Here is a 24,559-nt window from a genome sequence, read left to right on the forward strand (position 1 = left end):
CTTTATAACAAGAGGCATACCTACATGTATATGTGAGATGTACGTGCACCTGTTAACTTCAGAAAAAATCATATATATATATATATATATATATATATTTATCTTGAAAAATTGGAAAAAAAATAAAAAAATATTAGTGCCCCCATGAAAAGCATCAAGGCAGGAGCAACTGCTAGTACAAGCAAGCGCAACCGCCCATGCGATCATAATTCGATCCTAGCTAGCTAAATCATATTTTATTATTTTTATCAACTCATAATATTGATGCACACTATTACAGTGAAGTTTTGAATATATGTAGCTAGTAGCTACCATGCATCTTGTTTTTTCCTCTTAAGAAAATGATTAGGGAATTTATATCCATTTCTAAGAACCATAGTGGTCCAGCTAAGCTTGACGTTAAACAATAATAGTGAATAGTATTTATATATATATATTTATTCTGCGACGATTTTCAAGCTAGCACCCGTTTCAACATATCTATCTTCTTTAGAGAAATTAGAGATTACAGGTTATTGCATTAGTGACATTCTATACTAATTATATCTTATCTATCCTCTCGAACACATCCTATCCCGACTCCATGCACCGCCATATATAGTCTCATCTCCACCACTCCCACACGTTATCCCCCATCTTCATTGTGTTTGACTAAATTACATATAATTATTTTTAAAATGATATTTTTCTACTTATGTATCGAAGACAAGAAAACAAATAAGATAAATATGATAATGTTTCACCGTAACACCAAAATGAGAAAAAAAAATTTCTCACAACTTGAAATTGGGCAAATAAATATTTTTGTTGCAATTGTCAATGATGTACTGAAACAATTCGTGGTTATAAAGTTTCTTATAACTTAAACTCCAGTTTTATTGCTTAACAAACCGTTTAGTGGATAGTAAGTCAATAACAATGATTATTTTAAAATATACTTAGTCTTAAAGTAATTGTTGTTATCAAACTCCACCGAGAGCCAAACAATATGGTTCAACTTATCAATTTTCTTTATCATTTATGATTACACATGGCTCTAAATTCTAATATTTCTATAAAATATAGGATCAGTCAAATTCAAATTGTATTTGAGATAATTTTACTTCCTTAAAACAAATTGACTCTTATGAAAGTTTAGAGTTTTTAATTTAATTTCAAGATCTCATTTTTATATACGTCTTGTGGTAAAACAATCCAATAAATAGATGATATAGTGTATGTTTAAACATAGCAATTTTCTTTAATATTAAATGAGTTTTGGGGTGGCGGGGTTTCGACACGGACCCTACCATGTAAATTATTTAATTAATATATATATTCTTACAACAATTATCATTTAATTATTGTAGAATAATATGATTAGCCGTTTTGTTTTTTTGCAGTATGATTTTCTGCAAATAAATTTTAATTATATATATTTTTCCGCATTTGATATTTATATCAAATCATATTAATTTATCATGACTAAATAATTTAGAAAAACTGTGAATATATATTCCTCAATGATGATTAAGTGAGACATATCTATTGGCAAATATTATACATCTATTGTCTTGATATTAAAAATTGAACATGAGTATTTTTACTCATTAAGAGGCATGCCCAGAATTGGATATTGGAGCATACATATATAACACAAACAAGATACGTATTAAAACAATTCATTAATTAAACATCTATAGAAATTTAATTTGTGAACTCAATTCTTGTATTACTATTTTCTTTGTCTTAATTTACCTCATGTACTTTCTTTTTTAGTTGATCTCAAAATATAGTATATATTTTTATTCTTAGTAACAATTTAACTTAAATGTTCATTTTAACCTAATGAGATAATTTAATGTTTGTTTTGTATGTAAGAAAACATTTTTTACAAACTATTTTCTTATTTTTATATGTCTGGTTGGACAAATTTTTTGAAAAATCTTTTCTTTAGAAAATTAAATTCCTTAAAAATTATGAAAATGACTTTCTTAATGGAAGTATGAAAAATAAGTTTTATAGTTCATCAAAAAAAAAAAAAAAACAAGTTGTATAAATGAAATTCTATGTTTGCTATATGCTCCCCATCCACCCATGTTCCCAACTCCCTACCCCTTGACCATTCCATCCCCTTCACACCTCATGAGGCCCCACTCCCTACCCCTTTTCCCTCTATAGTATTTTGCTAGATTACATATAAATGTTCTTGGTTTAATAATTTTTTACTTACAAAACACTAAACCAACTTGTTTTTTAATAAAACATTTTTCATGTAAAATTGTTCCTTCATACCAAACACATTACACTGACACACAATTATTTCTGGCTTGTTTTAAACCATAAATTTCAGAAATTCCTTTTCTTAAAACTCCATGTCAAATTAATTAAAGAATATTACAATATATATTAATTTAATATTTGATCTACATTCCTTATACTTCCTCCGTCTCATTTTATATGTCACCTTTTTAATTTGCATTTGCATTAAGAAGTGATGTAACTTTACCCTTCTACCCTTATTTAAATTTTTTGGAACTCAAGTTTTCAATTAATGAATATGAATTAATTTATTTTGATTAATTAATTTAACCAATGAACATGAATCATTTACTTTGCTTTTCTAAGTTTGTCAAATATATATTTTCAAGGCTAATAACTCACAAGGGTAGAAAAGGAAGAATATGGTAATTTATGCATTGATTTTATGAAATGACAAGTATTATGGACCAACTATTTATAGAAATGAATGACATATAAAATGGGACGAAGGGAGTAGCGTTTACCAGTTGACCAGATATATATATATATATATTTCCAATATATATGTTGGTGAAAGAAAAAACATCATTCTACTTGAAAATGAAACCCCACACGGAGTACGAATACATGCAATTCACAAAATACATCCCTCAATAATTAATTCACCATCACAACATCATCAAGAAGAAGAAGAAGAAGAAGAACTAGCAAAGAAAGAAATTGTTGAAAAGAAGCATCAAAAAGTGAGAGGAATTAATGGAAAGGGGCAGTGAAGAAAGAAATCAGTTAAACAATTACAATTTACAAGTATCTTTTTCATCATCATCATCCTCAGTAGCAGCACCAAATAATGTTCATCATGAATTGGGATTTATACACTTTGCAGATCAAAACTTGAGCTTCTTAACTCCTTCATCACAATCTTCTCAGTCTCTTCAAGCTGCTGCTGCCGCCGCCAGCGTAAGTGTTACGCCATCCGCCGTCATCAATACAAACGCTGCTGCGGCTGGCGCGTCCAATAACGTTGGTGGTGGTGGTGGTCTAGGGTTTAGCCACAATGAATTACTTGTCAATAGACCTTCTTGGAACAACAGCGAACAGGTAAATTCGGATGATTTACAACTTTATCGTAGATTTGTGCTGGTGAAAGATAACAACCATCACAAAAAATATATTGGGATCTCTTTTAGGGTTTCTCAAATTATTCTTTGTAATAATTTCTTCTTTTTGTTTAATTTTACATATAGGTGGAAGCACTAGATCCCAAGGGTATAAATGACGAAAATTGCAGCGGTAATGCCAGTGAGGGTAACAATTCATGGTATTATTTCTCTATAGCATTTACTCCTACTAATTTATTTTCAAAATGTTACATCGATTCTCGCGCAATGAATTGCGGCTTGTTATTTTTTATAATATAATATAGAAGTGAAATATCTTAATTTCATCTAACATTTGATTTATCTTTGTTTTAACAAAAGGGGAAACTAAAGAAAGGAGGGATGGAGATCATGATCTATATATTTACTCTTCTCACAACTATTCATGCATACTTCTTCTTCTTCAATTCTTTTTTTTTTTTTTAATTTAAGAAAAGGGTTATTAACCTCACTATTTTGTGCTTAATTCATTCCATCAAAATCTGAGAAATTAGATTGGAGACAAAGATTTTCTCACTCTTAATTAGAGTGCAGAGTCTTGAGAATGAATTGCTCTTCCTAATATAGAGCACTTTTATAGTGCGATTTAATTAAACAAGGTGAATTGGAGTTGGTCAGACTATGAACTTTTCACCCCGCGTATCAAAATTAATCAGACTAAGGAGTTTCAGACAAAGACTTGAAGGAAAAAAAAGTCTTTACTTTATTTTCAACTCCACTATTTATTAGTACTACCTCTCTAGAAGCTTCTTCATGATTTACATTAAAACCTGAAAAGAGATCTAGCAAGGCATTCATGCAGATAGATTTTTGCTATCATGTTTTCTTGAAATGTCTCTCTTGCTCTTTAATAATGACACTATTTCAAAGTGTGTATATAAATACTATGGTTTGTACTAAATAATATGTGGTGTTGTGCATTTTGAGAAGGACAAGTGCTAGATAGATCCACTATACATATTATAATGCTCAACTATAAATATATTTGTACCCACATCATGATAAAATTCAACTCACATATGATAAGACTTTTTTAATTTATTTGCTAGCACAAGTATATATACATTTATATTGTTGTCATGAGCTCATCAAGTTATTATTTTACTAGCAAGCAATTACATTATTTCATTTCTAAAATATGTAGGTGGAAGAGTTCATCTTCAGACAAAGGAAAAGTGAAGATAAGAAGAAAGCTAAGAGAACCAAGATTTTGTTTCCAAACAAGGAGTGACATTGATGTTCTTGATGATGGATATAAATGGAGAAAATATGGTCAGAAAGTTGTCAAGAATAGCCTTCATCCCAGGTACCTAATAATAATAATAATAATCAATTACTACTAGTTTCTCATGTTTTTCCTTATAGGAGTTGATTAAATTTATCTTACAAAGTACTCCTTATATCTTTATATGAAATAGTTAGAATTTCGAGAGTCAAGAGATTTTATTTGTTTTTACTGTGATTCATTCTTCCTTTTTAAAACTTAATTTTGGCAACCGCGATATATAGTATTTCTTATATAGTTACTAAATATGTAAATGATTTTTCAAAAACATTAAAATTTGAACTATCATATAAATTGATACGAAAGAAGTATAAATGTTGTTTTAGTTATAAAAAGAAATAATATAAATACTTAATATGCCTCATTACAAAAGAAAAAAAAGAGTGTGTGTTACTGTTAGCAATATATGTGATTGTTGAATGTAACGATGTAAGTACATTTATCCGAAACAACTTTAGGAGTACTAATTCATCTTCTAAATTGATTTAATTAATAAATGGGTAAGTTATTGACCCATTTGATATTATTTGGATGAAATAATTTAAAAGTCGAGTCATAATTTAATCCCTTTGATTTTTACTAAATTTTAAATTCAAAGTAGTTTTGCTATAATTTGTTATTGAGCATCTACTAAGCTTTTCTCCTAATGTTATGACTATAAAAAAAAATTAAATAAAAACAAAATTCTCATAAATCAATCTAAACAGCATATTAACTCAATTTAAAAATGAATTAAACTAATTAAATCAAAATGAGAGGAACTTTGAAATAGACAGAACTTCTAGAAAGTAAGAGAATTATGTCTTTAATTCCTTCTATCCATTTAATAATTATTTGTGAAAATATCGTTTTACACATCAATTTCTCTCAAATCGTGTTGCACAAAATTTGGGATCAGGAGATAGAAGTCCAGATCAATTAAATTTAGGGTAGTTTTTCTTCAAATAGTATATTTATATTAATATTTAATTAAATGAGATAACTTAAATTTAGAACTAACTTGATATTAGTCTCTTCTCCTCAAATCATAATATCATCATATAATTGAGTTGTTTATAGTCTTTAAAAATAATTACTATAATAACAAAATGACAAAAATATAATTAATTATGCATTGAATTTCTATAATAACAAATTATTTGAGAAAACTATTTTCAGAAGGTGCGACAAATGACTTGAGATGAAAGGAGCGGTACTTGAAATGTTGGTTGTTTTTTTTTTTGTATTTTTTTTAAACCCTCCCTAGAAGATCACACATGCTTATTCTTTTGGTGATTTAAACCCATAATTTTAAAATTAAAAATGGCAAATATCTACCACATGTGCAATCCTTCTTGTCTTTGAACTATTTATTCTAAAATTCGTAATCTAAAAATTAAAATTCTAGCTCCGATTCACGGGACATTATATTGAACCTACAATTTAAAATTAAAAATGGTGAAAGTGATATATATGGTGTGCTTTCAAATAGTTTTGGGAAGTACAAGAAATTGTATAAATTGGTATTATTACTTCTACTCCATATCTAGAAGTGGGATAGAGACCCTGTTGACAGTAGCCTGTGGACCATCTAATATATCTTCAATTCTCCTCTAACCATTGATGAATATTTCTTTTTTTCTGCTCCAATTCCCTTTTGCTTTGTATTTTTCTACTTTGGCTTTATTTGCTTCCAGTATTTTCTCTTATTTTCCTAGTTCTAATAATTACCTTAAATTCAAAATAATATTTCCTATATATTTGTATTGCCTGAGAAATGTTAAGTAATAGATTTGGTAATGGACAGGACCATCTATATATATTTATAATGGATGACAGTGACATATGTTTATCGATATCATGTTGAGGTGCATTACCATCTTATAAATAACTTAAGTCGTTAAGTGCATTACTAGTAGTATAATTTAGTTGTCAGGATACAGTTTTGTATAATATTTAAGAAAAAATCAATTAGTAGTATAATTTAATTAATATATCCTTATTAATTTTCTATTTATATAATATAGGGTAACTAAATAGAAACGGAGAGAGTATTTAGTAATTCTAAATATGGTTGTTTTTCAAGAGATGTATGTTACACTAATCTTTGCGTGAATATTGTCTAATGGCTCCTACAACAAATAGACTGAAAGTTGAAAGAGTCGTTTGGTGTGAGGTGTTGGTATAATAATTCTATAATAAAATGTAGTATTATTTTAATCTGCGTTTTGGAGGTATTAGGTAATTCTTAGATTATTTATCTCATCATTTATACCTTAGTGATAAGATAAGTTATCACATATATATAATGGAATAACTTATTCCAAGATAATTAATTCCAGAATAATTAATCTCGGGATAACTTGTTCCCAACCAAATGACCTGGAGCGGTTGAACCTTTTGCTTGTATTTTAGAAATTAAAAGTAAAATAGAAAAAAAAAATCATCAATTTATCCAAGAATATTTTGCATCTCACGTCTTAGTTAAGATATTTATGATAAATTGAAATTGCACAAGTATTTTTTAAATTGTCAATATGAGCTGAACGAATCACATAATTGGAGTGTGAAAGACTGTCAGGGGTGTAATTTACTGTAAAGTCCCTGTGCCGATCATAATTAGCGTAGTTCACTAAGAAATTGATTAAGTCGAGAATATAATTAAATAATAAAAAGATTTTTTAAAAATAAGTTAAGTTTTTAGATGAAATGGTCACATACTTTAATTAATTAATGGATGAAAATAGTACTTCGAGTGTTTCATTTTATTTGGCTCATATATATTGACTTGACACAGCTCTTACGAAATCTTTTATTGGAAGTGTATTTTATTAAATTAACTTTATTAATGGTACTATGAAACTAAGCTCAAAATTTGACTACTACTACTATTTTATATAGTTATTTAATATTAAAATAGTACGAAAAAAAGTAATAAAACTCTCTTAATTTATTAAAATGAACAAGTAAAAAATATATTATGTTTTAATATAAATGTCAAATGAAACAAAGAGAGTACTGCGACTGAATTGAATTGAATATGCATATGTATACCCCTGGAGATTAACGTGGAGTGCAAGCATGCATTTGACATTTCTCAAGGGTAAGTAAGTAAATTGAAAATCTTAATTTTAATACAAAGGTCAAATAATATGAAATAGAGGATATAAACTAAAGCATGGTCGTCGATAAAAATGGAAGGAAGTAAATAATCTAAATCATTGGTTATTGGTGGTGCAAATACAGAAAACAAATTTCATAATACCTCGCACTTTTCTTATAGTATTGAATGTGGTCAGATTAAATATAAATATACGTAAATATTTCCCAAATATACTAAAATAAATAAGAAAATTACTTATATTCTCATTTTCTTATTGTTATTGCAGGAGTTACTATCGATGTACGCATAGTAATTGTAGAGTGAAGAAGAGAGTTGAAAGATTATCAGAAGATTGTCGTATGGTAATAACTACGTATGAAGGTAGACATAACCATTCTCCTTGTGATGATTCTAACTCTTCTGATCATGATTGTTTCACCTCTTTCTAGAATTAATATTATTATTATTATTACATCCACCAATATTCTGTATATAGCACGTACCTAGCTACCCATATATATTATTGATAATTATTATATTATATAGTTTTATAAGGAACAACAATAACAATGTCACAACGAATCATATATATATTGTGAGCTAGCTGCATGTTGCTATGGTGGATTTTATATTCGTTATGTCGAGTTTTTTCCCTTTATTTATGTATGGCAAGCTAGCTCGATATAATTTTGTAGTCAAGACCATGATTTATTTATATTGATGATGAAAAGTGGATTTTTCTCGTCTATTGTTTTTCTTTTATTTATATTAAAGTTGAAACATTTTAAGTAAATTGATCATGATTCATGTCTCTACCCGTTAGGGAGGGTTAGTTCGTTTAGTTGGGAACAAGTTATCCAAGGATTAATTATTCAGGATAGTTATCTTGGGATAACTTATCCCACTATGTATATGAGATAATTTATCCTATCACTTTGACAACCAAACTAGACACCAAATTTTTATTCCAAGACTATTTATTATTATCCCTCGTACCAAACGATTATTATATTCACATTTGGTCATTACTAAAGTCGTGATAACGTAAGATAGGACAAGGGAGAAAACAATTTATATATATATATATATATATATATATATTACTGTATGTGAGAGTCTAGTACTAATGTACTATTTATATTCGATTCATGATTAATTAGCATGTACGTTTATGGTGTAAGTAACTAGTAACGTTTACAGGTAAGTACACCCTTAATTATAGCAGTAATCTTTTTATGTACTTAATTAACTGGGACCCTAGTCTCTTCTAATACTAGTTTATTATTTGATTCTTCTATTCAGTTTAAGTAGAGCTTAGTTTAGCATATATTATGAGTGACATCATATATACTGAGGCTTGTTTTAGTGTTTGATCCTTCAACATTAATCGATAGGTTGAGGGTTCGAGTCACCTGGAAGGACAGGTGAAAACATTATTGATCTTCCTGATGAGTGGGGTGCGGAAAAAAAGTACTAAGAATATGAAGTTGGAGATTCATTTCTTAGACATCACGAAAACATAGTATAGTAATTTATAGTCTAAAGTCAAGTTCAAAAATGATTATGCTAGAGTACAATATTCTGTGAATGTGAGGGAAATTTGGTTTCAAAGTAACGTATTCTAGGTAAAATAAAATACTTTTGGTTAAGTTGAAATGTCATAAATCAATCGATTTCTTGTATTGACCATAGTAGAGATAAAAACAAATATATCTATTTTTTGATTGTTACTTGAAAAGACATTATCGTCATTCCATAACTTGTTTTGGGAGTTTCACCAATCCTAATTAAATACGCCAATTTATTGATATGAAAGAAGAAACACTTTGTATTTGCTGCTAAGTAGTTGAAGTTAAATGAAGAACTTTATAAACCGCACAAAGTATTGTTTTTTTTTTTTTTTTGACGAACAAATTATCTTGAAATTGTAATATAGAAATTAAATGATGATAAGATTATTTAGCACATATACTTTTATTAGTAGATATTTGGTCATGGGACTAAATTGAAATGTGTGATGTATAATATAAAACACATGTTTGGTTTAAACAAGATAGTTTGGATACATTTTTATTTAATGGGTGCATGAAATGTTCTGGATTTCTTCGCTTTAATCCAATGTTTCATAGTCGAATTTTGAAAATCCCATCTCCAATGTCTCATAGTTGAATCTTGAAATCCAATAGGGATAAAATTTATGTATATCTCTTTCCCCAAAATTCTTCTATTTTTGAAAATAATACAAACTTGTGAGTTGTTATATGGCTAAAGTGGATAATAGTTGGAGTTGCACGTTAGCTAGATATTGTCAATGTCTTTTTATGCATTGACCTTACACTAAGGTGGCAACTAATGACCAACATTATCACTACTGTACTGTGTCACCCCAACTGGGGTTACACATGACTTGGACGAAATTACAATTGTAGATTGTCTATCAGAGATTTCAAGCAAATTCAGTTAGAAATGCAAGACTGGATTGAACTTTAAAGTTAGATATATACCACAGCTCATACATATGTCAACTTTCCCTTGAAAAGTTGTAGTCATGTCAGTTTTCGAGCCTAATTTCACCACCTTCTGTCATCCAAAGAATCCTTTCGCGTAAATTAGTCTATACTTTAACAAAACTTGCAACACCAACTACCATATAAAAGAAACGGAATTTATACAGAATTACCAAAAAGAATGATGAGCAGCATTACCTAATCAGACCATGATTTAAGAACCCCCAGATTAGGAGAATGCTTGAGCAATAATATTATAACTTGCATTAAATAGTCATCCACATATAGCCACGAACAGTTTTAAAGACTTCAGCAAAGTGACCTTGCAAAGCAGGGGATCTTTAAAAGTGTCGAAGCAAAACAATACCAGAATTTTGGTATCCTGCTTGATACTTGCCCATAGGAAAAAGACATGACCTTCCTAGTTACTCTATAGCAGTTCAAACATGGAACGGAAAACCACAATTGAAGTTTCATAAACATCACAGCCCCATGAAATTGTTTATAGTCTGGTTCAAACTTGAATCTTTAAGAGAAATCTCAATAAGAGTACATCCAACAATCGAATAATCCTCTCCTAGGTCGAGTCATTTTGAATATCTATTGTACCACATACGAGATCTTTGCTTGGGCTTGGCATCAAGAAACATCAGAACAACATGTGAAGAAGTTCTATGAAAGTTCAAAACTTCCTCTGATGCTTCTTCTGACTTATCCATGTCCATTTCCCAGAAAATCATCAGTTTTTCTAATACTCGTGCATTCTTCAGGAAGAACTTCACTAGTTCTATCTTGTTTTCTTCACCTTTGAAACCAGTCAAATGAATTGACTTTAGATGGGATTCCAAGCACACAATGCTTTCATCAAGATCAAGCAGCTGCCAATTCACACTCTCGTCTACACTCTAGCAGACGGTCGAGAGTCAGTAGAGAAACCACTTCATCGGGCATAGTAAGCTCTTATATCAAAACAGCAATAAATGAATACGATAATTAATCATTCAGCAGTGTAGGCAACCATTCCTCGATTAAAAGTGGAAATGTCAAACAGGATTCATTTCCAAAATGTCTTTTGGACCATACTTCTCTTTGGGTTTTTCTTTTCCCAAAAGTTCTACTGATGCATTAAAATATCCAGTGATCTATCCATTCACCAGGATTTATGTTTGTATGCAGAAGGATTAAACTAATGCTCCCTTTAGACCATATCTTTTGTGCATGAACACATTGGAAACACATCTCCAAGTTCTAGCTTTGAAATGAGTTGATTTCAGAATCTATCAGTGTCAATTTAATGAATTCATCCATATATCAACTTAATGCTCCCTAAAGTTGTAATATCATCTCAATTCTTCTCAGACTTTCTCCACATCACTTTACAAATTAAATCTATTTCAAACATTAAAATTCATTCAGCAAATATGATTTAAAAAAATGGCATGAGTAAACAAGTATGACAACTACAAAGTGTGTTAAAGATTATAACTGATGATTAGCAGATCCTCCCTCTCATTGTGGCATGTTTAACATTTTTTGTGAGTGGAATTTGCTTGTTAGGGTCAAATTACTCGAAAATAGAGTTATAATGTAGCATTCTTCCAATGACATTGCAATTATAAGTCAAATTTTCCTTGGAAGATTTAGTGATGTCAGTTTTTAAGCCTAGTTTCTTACCTTCTTATCTTGAAAGAATCTTTTCATGTTAAATCAACGTCTAGTTTTACTTACAAGTCCTTCTGACTAACTACCATCTAGAAGAAACGGGTTTTCTACAGAAGAATTAGTGAAAACAAAGACGACCTTTACCTCATCAGACCACAATTTAAGAACCTCCAAATTAGGAGAATACTTGAGCAATAGTATCATTATTTGCATTGACTCTTCATGAATTACCACTTCCAGTTTTAGAGACTTCAGCTTATCAAAAGAAACTGGAGAGAGTTTTATTCTGCGAGCCACATCGTACAAACCCTAAAACAACAAAAAACAAGAAATATGGGGGGTTTTCAATAACTTCATAAGGAGATTAATTGAAAAGCTATCAACAAGTTGTCAAAATGACTATATATTTCTTTAATACTTCTTTCTCACTTTTACACGTAAAGAGAGGACTTTACCGAAATGGAAGTCATGCATAGCTTCAAAACTGATGTAGAATGATGAACCTTTTTGATCACCTCATGCAACATTATGCCTCTTTCTTTGATTGAACCGCTATCAATAAGGTTGATACGAACAACTTCTATTGAAAAGAGATTCTCAACAACTATATCCTTTGGTACTGGAGCATTATATTTTAACACTTTGAGACTCGGGCAAGAAATTCTGATTTCACAATTGCCATAGCACTCCACTTTAGACATGTTATTTCGTAAAGTAACGTTTATAAGAGACATGGAAGCAATATCAAGTAGTGTCATATCTCCCAAAGTAAAATCTTCTAAGATCAAAGTTTTGAGAAAATCACATTTCGACAACAAGCAACTAATCAAATGCTCATCCGATAACTGGACTTGCTCAAGATGAAGCAATTTCAGCTGACGAAATCCCACACAATTAGGCAGTGTAAGTACATCCCCAGACAAGTGTAGTTTCAAAACTTGCAACGATTAACTCGTTACAAGACAATACGGTAACTCAAGTGGCTTACCAAGACGAAATTTTAACACAAGTTCTTGTACATTTCGCTTTGTAGTCACATGATTAATCCATCGCAAAATAGTTGGCTCATCAAACAAATTGTCAAAACAGAGAAGAAACTGAACAAGTTTATCCAATTGATGAAGTCTTTAAATCTCCCAGCTATTACAAAATCACAATACCGTTGTGGATAAAATTGATCAATATCAAAGTGCAAGTAAGGCATTGTAGTCCATACATATCTCCATCTTTTCGATAGCACACTCAACTGAACCACATCAAAAATAAAGAGAGATGAAAGGATGTTGTGAAGTACATCATCTGGCAATGAGCTTATTCTATCAATCCCTGTACCGGTACTGGAAATCTTAGGTTTTCTGGTTGATACTTCCATTAAAAAATCCGATTTGAATGAGAAAATACCAACAAAATTACCTTGTTACGAAGATATACGATAGGTAGAAAAATGGCACCCTGACAGCAAAACTCAACAAAGGTCACCAGTCCCGGTCTATATGAACCGACGATGGGAGAGAGAAGAAAACGGCAGTTCTTGGGCTTTGTTGCAAGGTTTTCCTTCTTTGAAAAGATGAAAAGAATGAAAATGTAACGTTTTCCCCTCAAAATTATTAGAGTTTGTTTTGTTTGGATTAACATGAGAACTTTTAAGCCAAAAATGTAAGTTAGATTTTTTAGTTTTAAAAATCTTTTTATATTATTCAAATATTATACTAACTATTTAAAACATATTAATCTAAATAGAGTTTGAATTGAAATTGAAAAAAAATTACAATTTATTGAAACTAAAAAAAATTAAAAAAGTCATTTTCTTCTATTCAAGTGGTAAAAAGCTATAGTCACCCATTTATTTCCCCAGAGCTTTACAAGTACTTGTATATATGCACATCAAATAAGCCTCGAGACACCGATTGAGGATGCTTCAGAGTTCAAACTAAGAATGAAATGTTGAATAAGTATGAAGCATAAACACAAACACTCTTGCCAGATTGAGCTGATGAAAATTGGATCTTGACAACTCAATAGCAAGCATTTCATCTAGTTTAAAGGAGATATGAAGACGTGTTTCTATGAAATAATACACATTGAGTTCTGAGCAACACAGTATCAATAGTTGCAAAAAATCAGTGTTTAGGAAGCACCAAAATTGCTTCTTTGGCACTTGTAAAGGAAGTTAACCACACCCTGCTTGATACTTTCCAGTAGAAATAAGACTTGACCTTCCTCTTAGCTACTCTATAGCAGTCCAAACATGAAACATGAAACAACTATAGTGGTTCCATAAAAACCACGGAACAATGTAATTTATGATACAGTTTGGTTCTGGCTTGGATCTTCAAGAGTACATTCAACAATCAAATAACCATCTCCTAGGTAGAGTAATTTTGAATTATCTATCGTACCATTTACGAGAACTTGGTTGGGGCTTGGCATCGAGAAATGTCAGAACAACCTGTGAAGAAGTTGTAGGAAACTTTAAAACCTCCACTAACGCCTCTTCTGATTTATCAGGATACTCATCCCAGATAATAGTCAGTTTTTCCAACACTCGTGCATTCATCAGAAAAAACTTTACTAGTTTTATCTCGTTTTCTACACCTTCGAAATTAGTCAAACGAATTGACTTTATATGAGATTCCAAGCACACAATGCTTTCATCAAGATCATGCATCTGCCAATTCTTAGACCAGCGTACATTCTAGCAGACAGATGAGAGTTGAAATAGAAACCATATCAGTATATACTTATATTGAAACAACAATGAGCAATTACTCAACAGCATAAGCACGCATATCCTACATTACAAATGACATTAGTTCTTGAGCCTAATTTCACCGGCATCTGTTCTTGAAAGATTCCTTCCACGTTAATCAACTTCTAGTTTTATTATACAAAACTTACAAGTCATTCCGACTACAATATAAAAGAAATGGAATTTGTACACAAAATTTGTGATAAAAAAATGAAGAGCTTTACCTCATAAGACAGCAACTGTAGAACCTCCAGATTAGGAGAATACTTGAGCAATAATACCATAGCTAGAATAAAATCACCATCAACTCTCGCATAGAGTTTTTGTTGGAAAACTATATGAACAACGGAAGCATACCAATATCTTTCTGCTTATATGAATAATAAATAACCAATATTATTTATGCTAGAACACATAATCATGTTAGAACACATAAACTTGCTGAAATTTAATTCGTTAAAAACTTCTTGAAGTGTGAGCAGATACCTCCAAGCGAATCTCCAAGATAGACAGACCTTCAAGCAAATCTACGAGATAGACAATGGCTATGGTCTTCTACAGTGATCCCAAGTTCACATCCGAACTCTCTCAATACTTGGATAGGCAAGTATCGAATAGAAAACTAATCAAAACTAATCAATCTTTTTCTAGATTAGGAGAATCTCTATTTATAGAGACTTCTTCCCCAATCCAAAAAGGAGAAAGAAAACCCAGTTTTCTTGAAAAACAAGAAAACACACTCCTACTCCTTTTTCCCCTAAGAAATAGGATTCTGAGTTATAGTTAAATATGAGCACTGGAGGGACCACATAATTAATTACTGAGGCTTCCTACGATGAAAACTTATAAGTTTCTCAAAGGCATATCAATCAATCTCTATAACGAGACATGGATTCCATCAACTAACTTATTATTTCACCAATATATATTATTATCATCCAACTTACCAGACATATTGATCCATCTCAGAATCTCACATTTTAATAAATCAAAACGATAATTAATATATACAGATTATAATAGTTATATCAGGATTAAGAATATAAGTACATTTAATAGTTTAGAGAATATGTTTTGTAAGTTAGTCAAAAACAACTATCTCTACTCGGTCCTGTTCAATACATACAAAATGCACTAGCACAAGAAGTTGGAATTATACCGTTCCCATAATCAAGATAAATTACATATAATTTTGTGCTACAATCGTACCGATGGCATGTCCAATTTCCATCCTAGATTGTGAACAAAAAACTTTATACTTATAAGAACCGATGATTTAATCCTGTGTATAAGCTAAAACTCTACACACTAAATCATCTACTATATAAGTAAACATGCACCATAAACGAATATATGATCTATTAAAATTGAGCAAATATTTATTCTATAATAAATATTATTTCTTAACACATGGTTAATAGTATATATTCCGTAGTCGATCATGATGGGAAGATCCTGCTAGGATCTCGACACCTCTCCTCTGCACTTATTCCATCTTTTTAGTCAATGACTCAACCTTTAGTCTGCTTTGAATGATCCTATCTGCACTTATTCCATCTATTTAGTCCAATAAAGTAGGTGATACATCCGAACAAGAAGCAGACTCAGATTCGACCAGCCTCTTACAATCGGGGCTTTTTTTTTTCGAGTTGCTTTCCTTAACAGTTTTAAGGTCTTCAACTTATAAAAGGAGACGAGGGAGAGCCTTTCTTTACTAGCTGCTTTATACATACCCTACACAAACAAAAATAATAGAAATGAGAATTTTTCTTATGACTAAGAAGTGAGAAACGTATTAGATTTTTATTTTTTTTACAGCCAAGTAGTGAGAAATTTATCAGTAATAAAGAGACTAATTGAAAAGCTATCAACAAGCCCTCCAAACAACTAAGAAAATACTTAAATGCATTTTTTTAACGATAAATACTAAAGACTGTTAATATATTTTTATAAGGACTTGAGACTTTTATGTTTAAAAAATGTACGTGTATATCTTTTTAAATATTTGTATTCCCCTTTTATGAAGAGAACTTTACCAAAATAGAATCATTGCATGGTGCGAAAACTGATGTAAAAGAAACTTAATTCCTTGATCATCTTATGCACAAATATCTGAGTGTCCGCACGTGTATTGGTAAACACGATACTAACATCTTCTATTGAAAACAGATTCTCGATGATTATATATATCCTTTGGCATTGGAGCTTCATAATTTAAGAATTTGAGATTGGGGAGTTCGCATTTGCCATACTCATCCTCATAATAATAGTAACGGAACTAAGAGATGTGGAAGCGATAGAAAGTAGTGTCATAGCTCCTAAACCACATTCATGTAAGATCAAACTTTTGAGTTGATGACATTTTGAGATGAAGCAATTTGGGGAATGTTTGTCCGATAACTCAACATGAGCAATTTCAGCTGACGAAATCCAAAATGATTAGGCAGTTTAAGTATATTGTCGGGCAGGTTTAGCTTTAAAACTTGCAAAGATTCACAAGTTGCAAGACAAATTGGTAACTCTAATGGCACGCACACAAAGAGTAAATTCTAACACAATTTCTTGAACATTTCGCCTCGTTGCTGCATGAATCCACCGAAAAATCTCCATCTTATCAAAGTAACCATGTGGAGTAACACAGAGTAGAAACTTGGCAAGCTTAGTCTCCCTTTGGGAAATTAGGACCCAAAGGGAGTCTTTGAATTTTTCCTTCGGTATCATATGAAAATCCCACCTTCCACCATAGAGCCGTTGTAGACAAGAATTATCAATATCAAAGTGTAAATAAGGCATTGCAGTCCCATATATATCTCCACCTTTTGGACAATACACTCAACTGAACTACTTCATCAAATATAGAGAGAGAGGAAAGCATGTTGTGGATTACCTCATCTGGCAATGTGCTTATTTTATCAATCCCTTCACTTGTATTGCCGGAAATCATGGATTTTTTCGCTGATGTTTCCATTATGTATTCCAATTTGAACGATTGAAAAACAGAAAAACCCAAAAATTTACCTTGCGTTGGAGATCAAAGAGGTAGAATGGACACTCAGATAGCACAACTCAACAATGGATTTCTTCCTGAGATTGAGAAATGACAAGTAGACCAGCTCATGCCTGTCTCCATGAGCCCTAGAGACCAAACACAATTTTTTTTGGGGAAAAAAACATGTATTTAACGGGTGTGTTTGGTAGGAAGTACAATGTTATTTGGGTCGAGTTTTGGGTGAAATTTCACCACATGGATTCTGAAAGAAATAATTAATTTTCAGACCAAGGATGGTATGTTGACGGAGTATGAAACAAAACTCAAAAACTCTTGCCAGATACTCTATAGCAGTCCAAACATGAAACATGAAACATGAAACCTGAAACAACTATAGTGGTTTCATAAAAACCAAGGATCAATAAAATTTCTTAAACAGTTTATTTCCAGCTTGGATCTTCAAGAGAAATCCCAATAAGAGTACATCCAACAACTGAATAACCATCTCCCAGGTCGAGACATTTTGAATTATCTATCGTACCATTTACGAGACCTTGGTTTGGACTTGGCATCGAGAAATGTCAGAACAACCTCTGAAGAAGTTCTAGGAAACTTTAAAACCTCCTCTAATGCCTCTTCTGATTTATCAGGATACTCCACCCAGAAAATAGTCAGTTTTTCCAACACTCGTGCATTCTTCAGAAAAAACTTTAGTAGTTTTATCTCGTTTTCTTCACCATTGAAATTAGTCAAATGAATTGACTTTAGATGAGATTCCAAGCACCCCACGCTTTCATCAAGATCATGCATCCGGCTCCCTCCATTATACTAGCAGACAGATGAGAGTTGGAATAGAAACCATTTCAGTGAATACTTATATTGAAACAACAATAAGCAATTACCCAACAGCATAAGCACCCATTTCCTACATTACAAGTGAAAATGTCAAACAAGATCCACTATAAAAATGTTTGGACTACTTCTCATTGGAACTTCTCTTTTTCCCCTAGGCATACAGATGCATTAAAACTCCCAGTGATCTGTTCATATTTCGGAGCACGGTACCTACTACTCAAACCATGCCATCCATCTAACAAACATCTTGCTCATCTCAGGTCATCTAAGCAAGCAATCTCCTCATTAAGCCAAGTGAATTTATAATAATGCTTGCTTAGACCACATATCTTGCGCATGAGAACATTTGAAACACACAACTCCAAAGTTCTAGCATCCATATGAGTTGATTTCAGAATCTGTCGGTGCCATTTATACATCTTTATATTTTACAATGAAAATAAATTAATTTGGTAACGCTCTCTAACCTCAGCTTATAGCCAAATTTAGATACTATGATTGCTGGAAACTTTTTTTTAATCAAGATATTGCTCAAGGTCACATTTACAATTCTCCTTCATTTATCAACTTAATGCTCCTTTAAGTTGTGTGATCATCCTCTCAGTGCTTCTTAGACTTAGGGGTGGGCATACAACTGAAAAGCCACACCGAACTGAATGAATTCGGTTCTTCAATCGGTTTCGTTTTTTATTTTTTTATAAAAATTGGTTTGTATTTAAGATATATTTGATAAACCAAAATACAAAACTATTTGGTAGACTACTACGGTAGACCAAGTTTCAGGTCTAACTCATTATTTAGCTGGACTTCAAGACTTTTTCCCTCTCATTTCTATTTTCTTTTGCAATTACTTTGAGCATTTTGAGATGTGGAAGATTGTTATAGTAGCTCCAAAGAACTCATGCCCAACTTGTGCTCCTTTTGTTGAAATATTAAGGATAACTGCTTGTTTTTTTCCTCTCACCTTTTAGCATTTGTGTGCCTCATGTCAAGATATAGATGTTAGCAATGTAAAGAACTCATAAGTTCTTCTCTCTTATTTTAATAATTTGTTGTGCGACGCAGCTTGCGTGCACCTCAACTAATTTCATGACCTGCCACCTCCCACCAACAACAATCTCTGTCCACCAAGACTGGGCCAGATAGGATAAAGAACTCATAAGATCTTGATGAAGTATAAAAATTCACAATGTCAATTTATTTTACTACGTGAAAAAAGAAATCTTCCTGCGTAGAGTTTGTCCTACGGTGCGAAAACAGACTTGAATCATGGTCCCAACGGAAGGCATAAAATGCTCACTTTATTTCGGCACTATAAAAGATCAAAATGAACCTTTATGACTGCATTAGACACAAAACAGCATCATAAGCAATTAAGAAAGCCAATTGAAAGAAATAACCATGAGATTTTCCTATATAAGCATTGGAATCAAATCCTGACTCAATTTATTTTGATGTGTTATTTAGTTTTTAATTAATCATCACACCCAAATCGATTTTTGCCATTTTAAGCAGAAAATAATCCAGTATAATAAGCTCATACCAAAAAAAAACAAAACTAAACCGAACCAAACAAGAAAAAACCAAACCGAGCTAACAACGGTTCGATATTTGGTATAGACAATCAAAAACCTGAAACCTGAATATCGAAGTTCATAAAACCGAACCGAAATACCGAAAGCTCACCGCTACCTAGACTTCACCACAGCGATTCACAGTTCAGAGACATTTCTACCATTAAGTTTTATGCAAAAAACGTGATTAAATCATATGGCATGAGTAAACAGGTGATAGTTGCAAACTTCCAAGGTAAATGTTAAAAGTTAAAACCGATTATAACAGATCCTATTCCTTTCACTGTGGTGTGTCAATCATTTTGGTCAGTGGATTTTTGCTTAGCAGGATCTGCTTTTCTCGAATATAGGTTTGCAGTTCAGCACTATTGCAATGACATTGCAATTACCATTAAACCTTTCATTAGTAAATCTAGTGACGGAAGTTCTTGAGCCTAATTTCACCAGCTTCTCTTCTTGAAAGATTCCTTCCATGTTAATCAACTTCTAGTTTTATTTTACAAAACTTACAAGTCATTCTGACTACCATATAAAAGGAATGGAGTTTGTATACAAAATTCATGATAAAAATGAAGAGCTTTACCTGAAGACACCACAACTGTAGAACCTCCAGATTAGGAGAATACTTGAGCAATAATATCATAGCTTGCATAAAATCACCATCAACTCTCGCATACAGTTTTAAGGTCTTCAACTTATAAAAGGAGACAAGGGAGAGGCTTCCTTTGCTAGTTGCTTTATACATACCCTACACAAACAAAAAGACTAGAAATGAGAATTTTTCTTATAACTAAGAAGTGAGAAACTTATTAGATTTTTTTTTTACAACTAAGTAGTGAGAAATTTATTAGTAATAAAGTGACTAATTGAAAAGCTACCAACAAGCCCTCCAAACAACTTAGAAAATACTTAATGTATTTTTTTAAAGATAATTACTTAGACTGTTGATAAATTTTTATAAGGACTTAGGACTTTATGTTTAAAAAATGCACTCAGTATTCAAAAAATGTACGTAGACTGTTTATATCTTTTTAAATATTTGTATTCCCCTTTTATGAAGAGAGCTTTACCAAAATAGAATAATTGCATAGTGTCAAAGCTGATGTAGAAGAAACTTCCTTGATCATCTTATGCACAAATATCTCAGTGTCTTGTATAATGGTGACGACAATACTAACATCTTCAATTGAAAGCAGATTCTCGATTATTATATCCTTTGGAATTGGAGCTTCATAATTTAAAAACTTGAGATTGGGGCAAGAAATTTTGAGTTTGCATTTGCCATACTCATCCAATTGATAATAGTCCGCTATAATAGTAACAGAACTAAGAGATATGGAATCAATAGAAAGTAGTGTCATAGCTCCTAAACCACATTCATGTAAGATCAAACTTTTGAGTTGATGACATTTTGAGATGAAGCAATTTGGGGAATGTTTGTCCGATAACTCAACATGAGCAATTTCAGCTGACGAAATCCAAAATGATTAGGCAGTTTAAGTATATTGTCAGGCAGGTTTAACTTTAAAACTTGCAAAGATTCACAAGTTGCAAGACAAATTGGTAACTCTAATGGCTCACAAAGAGTAAATTCTAACACAATTTCTTGAACATTTCGCCTCGTTGCTGCATGAATCCACCACAAAACCTCCATCTTATCAAAGTAATCATCTGGAGCAACACAGAGTAGAAACTTGGCAAGCTTAGTCTCCCTTTGGGAAATTAGGACCCAATTGATAAAGTCTTTGAAATTTTCCTTAGGCGGCGTATAAAAAATCCTCCTTCCACTATTGGGCTGTTGTAGCCAAAATTGATCAATATCAAAGTGCAAGTAAGGCATTGTAGTCCATATATATCTCCATCTTTTGGACAACACACTCAACTGAACTACTTCATCAAATATAGAGAGAGAGGAAAGTATGTTGCGGATTACCTCATCTGGTAATGAGCTTATTCTATCAATCCCTTCACTTGTATTGCCGGAAATCATGGATTTTTTCGCTGCTGTTTCCATTATATATTCCAATTTGAACGATTGAAAACAGAAAAACCCAAAAATATTACCTTGCGCCGGAAATTTAAGAGGCAGAATGGCTACTCAAATAGCACAATTTCTTCACAATCATCCTGGCGTAGACCAGCTGGTCCATAAGCCCTAGAGACCAAACTCAATTTTTGGGGGAAAAGAACATGATGTATCTAACGGGAAGTAAATGTTTTTCTCCAAATAAGTGATTTCTTTTAGCTTCTCAAAAAAACATAATCCCTTAGTTTAAAAAAAAAATATGACCAATTTGACTTGGCATTGAGCTTAAGAAAAGGAAAAAAAAAAAAAATTTAACTTTTATAGTTCTAAATTAAAGTTATGTCAAATGTACTAAAATATTCTTTAATCTTGTGGTCTTAAACATGTCACGTGAAAAATTGAATAAATGTGTTGCCAAAAAAGGAAAAAGGTCATTCTTTTTTAAACAGGTTAAAAAAGAAACTAGGTCATTCTTTTTTAAACGGAGTAATATTTTGTTATTCTCATAAATACTTATTTTCTTTAAAAAATTTGGTCAAATAACCTCCAAAAGCTTGATCGAGTTATAAATTTATTTCTCGTCAAAAATACTTTAATGTATTAGATTGTAGATTTTATAGTGAAATTTTTTAATGATTCTTTAGTGAATTAACAATTTATTCAATAAGAAAATTGAATAAATTCAAATCATGCACCATTATCCCATTTATTACAAATTTCAATCTATTCACTAATCATTAGTTCTGCAATTGAATCATCATATATCATTCGATTTTAAACAACTCTAAAAATATGATTCAAAGTATAAGTGGGTTATATATAAACAAGGGAAGTTGTTGTGACCGCACGAAAATTAGGGGTGGCAAAATCAAATTCAATCCATGCAAATATGCCCAACGCATTTAAGTTTGGTGGGTTGTCATTTCAATCCATTAAAAATTGAGTTGATATGTAACCCGGATAATCAAATTGGCTCATGAGAAATTTTGTCAAAATATTTTTTAATTTTTTTTCTTTCCATTTGATATGTTATATATATAGTAGTAATAAAGGGAAAAAATGATTTTATTAGGTACTAAAATATTTAAAAGAACAAATAAAATACTAATAAGCTTGGTAAAAAATGAATTGGGTTGGATCTTGACCATTATATTACTCATTATCTAACCCGTTTTGAGCCAAACAAATTTGGGTCGGATGGATTTTGACGGAATTCCCTTATTATTATTTTAGTCCATTATAACCCACCCAATTGCCACAGGAGAAAACAGAGACGTACAATCTCTTACTTGAAATTGCCTATCAGGTTTGTGATTATCTGCTAATTACCTTATTCTTTGTTACCCCTTGCCATGTGAAATGTACGAATTTGCAGCTTAAGTTCTCTCTGAAGAAGTAAATTATCCGCCACCTCCAAAGTACAATCACCATAAAATGACCTTTTGATCACATATAATTTCAAAAAATGTCAACTGAATTGAAAAAAAAAAAGTGGGATACTATCACCACACAACTAGGAGAAACAATGCAAAAACACATCAAATAAACCTAAAGGAACCGATTGAGGATGCTTCAGAGTTCTGATTAAGGATGAAATATTGAACATGTATGAAGCAAAACACAAAAACTCTTACCAGGTTGAGCCCATGAAAATTGGATCTCGACAAATGATCCACTTATCCATGTGTCAAAAAGTTAAGAGAGTCTCACACACCTTTTGTTGGTTGTGCGTCTCCCATAATAAAAAATTTCGATACGTTCCCGTAGAAATAAGACTTGACCTTCCTAGCTACTCTATATCAGTTTCATAAAAAGCAAGGAACAATGTAATTTATTATACTGTTTGGTTCTGATTCATTTTTCTCAAATTTTAAGGTGTATTATATAATATTATAATTATTTTTTTGGTGATTACCCGATATTTGTGTCACAGAGGTGTATCCAGGTAGGTATTTGAGCAAGATTATTCGATATCTATATTAACAAAATGAGCAAGCATTTACTGAAATAGTCAATGTGTGGCGAGTTTAACGGTTTAAAATTATAATCAATTATGACATATATAAGGTTATAAGTTTTAAAAATCTCAAATATTAAGTATTATGATAGATTTAAAATTATAAATTCTTAAAACGGAAAAGAGTCATATATGCCCTTGTATTCTTAGAAAATGGTCATATTTGCCCTTCGTCATACTTTTTTGATATATTTGCCCTTATCATCCAACTTTGGGTACATATTTGCCCTTGTACAATTAAGTATTGTGTCCCCATTTTTATTAGTCTATGTGGCACCTACATGGCGCCTACGTGACTCCATGTGTATATAATTTTATTATAATTAAAATTTTACTTTCTATTTTGTATTATATCCGACCCATTTAGTAAAATTTGACCCAACCAAAATAAAAACCCATTGACCCGATTCCA

At 31.5% G+C, this 24,559-nt stretch overlaps 2 protein-coding genes and 1 pseudogene across 2 annotated transcripts; 1 reads left to right on the plus strand and 2 right to left on the minus strand.

Annotated features, from left to right (window-relative positions):
• Window positions 1–2,969: 2,969 nt before the first annotated feature.
• Window positions 2,970–8,233, plus strand: LOC125877299 (probable WRKY transcription factor 12). Its single transcript, XM_049558637.1, has 4 exons — window positions 2,970–3,342; window positions 3,489–3,562; window positions 4,546–4,707; window positions 8,055–8,233. The coding sequence occupies exons 1-4, from the start codon at window positions 2,998–3,000 to the stop codon at window positions 8,215–8,217; spliced, it is 744 nt and encodes a 247-aa protein (XP_049414594.1). The 5' UTR covers window positions 2,970–2,997; the 3' UTR covers window positions 8,218–8,233.
• Window positions 8,234–10,778: 2,545 nt separating this feature from the next.
• Window positions 10,779–13,374, minus strand: LOC125877379 (F-box/FBD/LRR-repeat protein At3g26920-like; annotated as a pseudogene).
• A 919-nt stretch (window positions 13,375–14,293) lies between these two features.
• On the minus strand, window positions 14,294–22,118 carry LOC125861312 (F-box/FBD/LRR-repeat protein At3g26920-like). Its single transcript, XM_049541257.1, has 6 exons — window positions 22,038–22,118; window positions 21,686–21,899; window positions 21,175–21,572; window positions 20,688–20,852; window positions 18,267–18,503; window positions 14,294–14,386 (listed from the first exon to the last, which is right to left on the minus strand). Exons 1-6 carry the CDS (start codon window positions 22,116–22,118, stop codon window positions 14,324–14,326), a joined length of 1,158 nt encoding a protein of 385 aa, XP_049397214.1. The 3' UTR covers window positions 14,294–14,323.
• Window positions 22,119–24,559: the final 2,441 nt, after the last annotated feature.

The sequence above is a fragment of the Solanum stenotomum genome, chromosome 1, assembly GCF_019186545.1.
Source record: "Solanum stenotomum isolate F172 chromosome 1, ASM1918654v1, whole genome shotgun sequence".
Taxonomy (NCBI): Eukaryota; Viridiplantae; Streptophyta; class Magnoliopsida; order Solanales; family Solanaceae; genus Solanum; species Solanum stenotomum.

Coding starts and splice junctions, on each gene's coding strand:
- LOC125877299 (XM_049558637.1), top strand. CDS start 2,998: ATGGAAAGGGGCAGTGAAGAAAGAAATCAGTTAAACAATTACAATTTA. Junction 3,343..3,488: donor CTTGGAACAACAGCGAACAG/GTAAATTCGGAT, acceptor TTTTACATATAG/GTGGAAGCACTAGATCCCAA. Junction 4,708..8,054: donor AAGAATAGCCTTCATCCCAG/GTACCTAATAAT, acceptor TTGTTATTGCAG/GAGTTACTATCGATGTACGC.
- LOC125861312 (XM_049541257.1), bottom strand. CDS start 22,118: ATGGAAACAGCAGCGAAAAAATCCATGATTTCCGGCAATACAAGTGAA. Junction 21,900..22,037: donor TAAGCTCATTACCAGATGAG/GTAATCCGCAAC, acceptor TGGCTACAACAG/CCCAATAGTGGAAGGAGGAT. Junction 18,504..20,687: donor TACAGTTGTGGTGTCTTCAG/GTAAAGCTCTTC, acceptor TCTGTCTGCTAG/TATAATGGAGGGAGCCGGAT.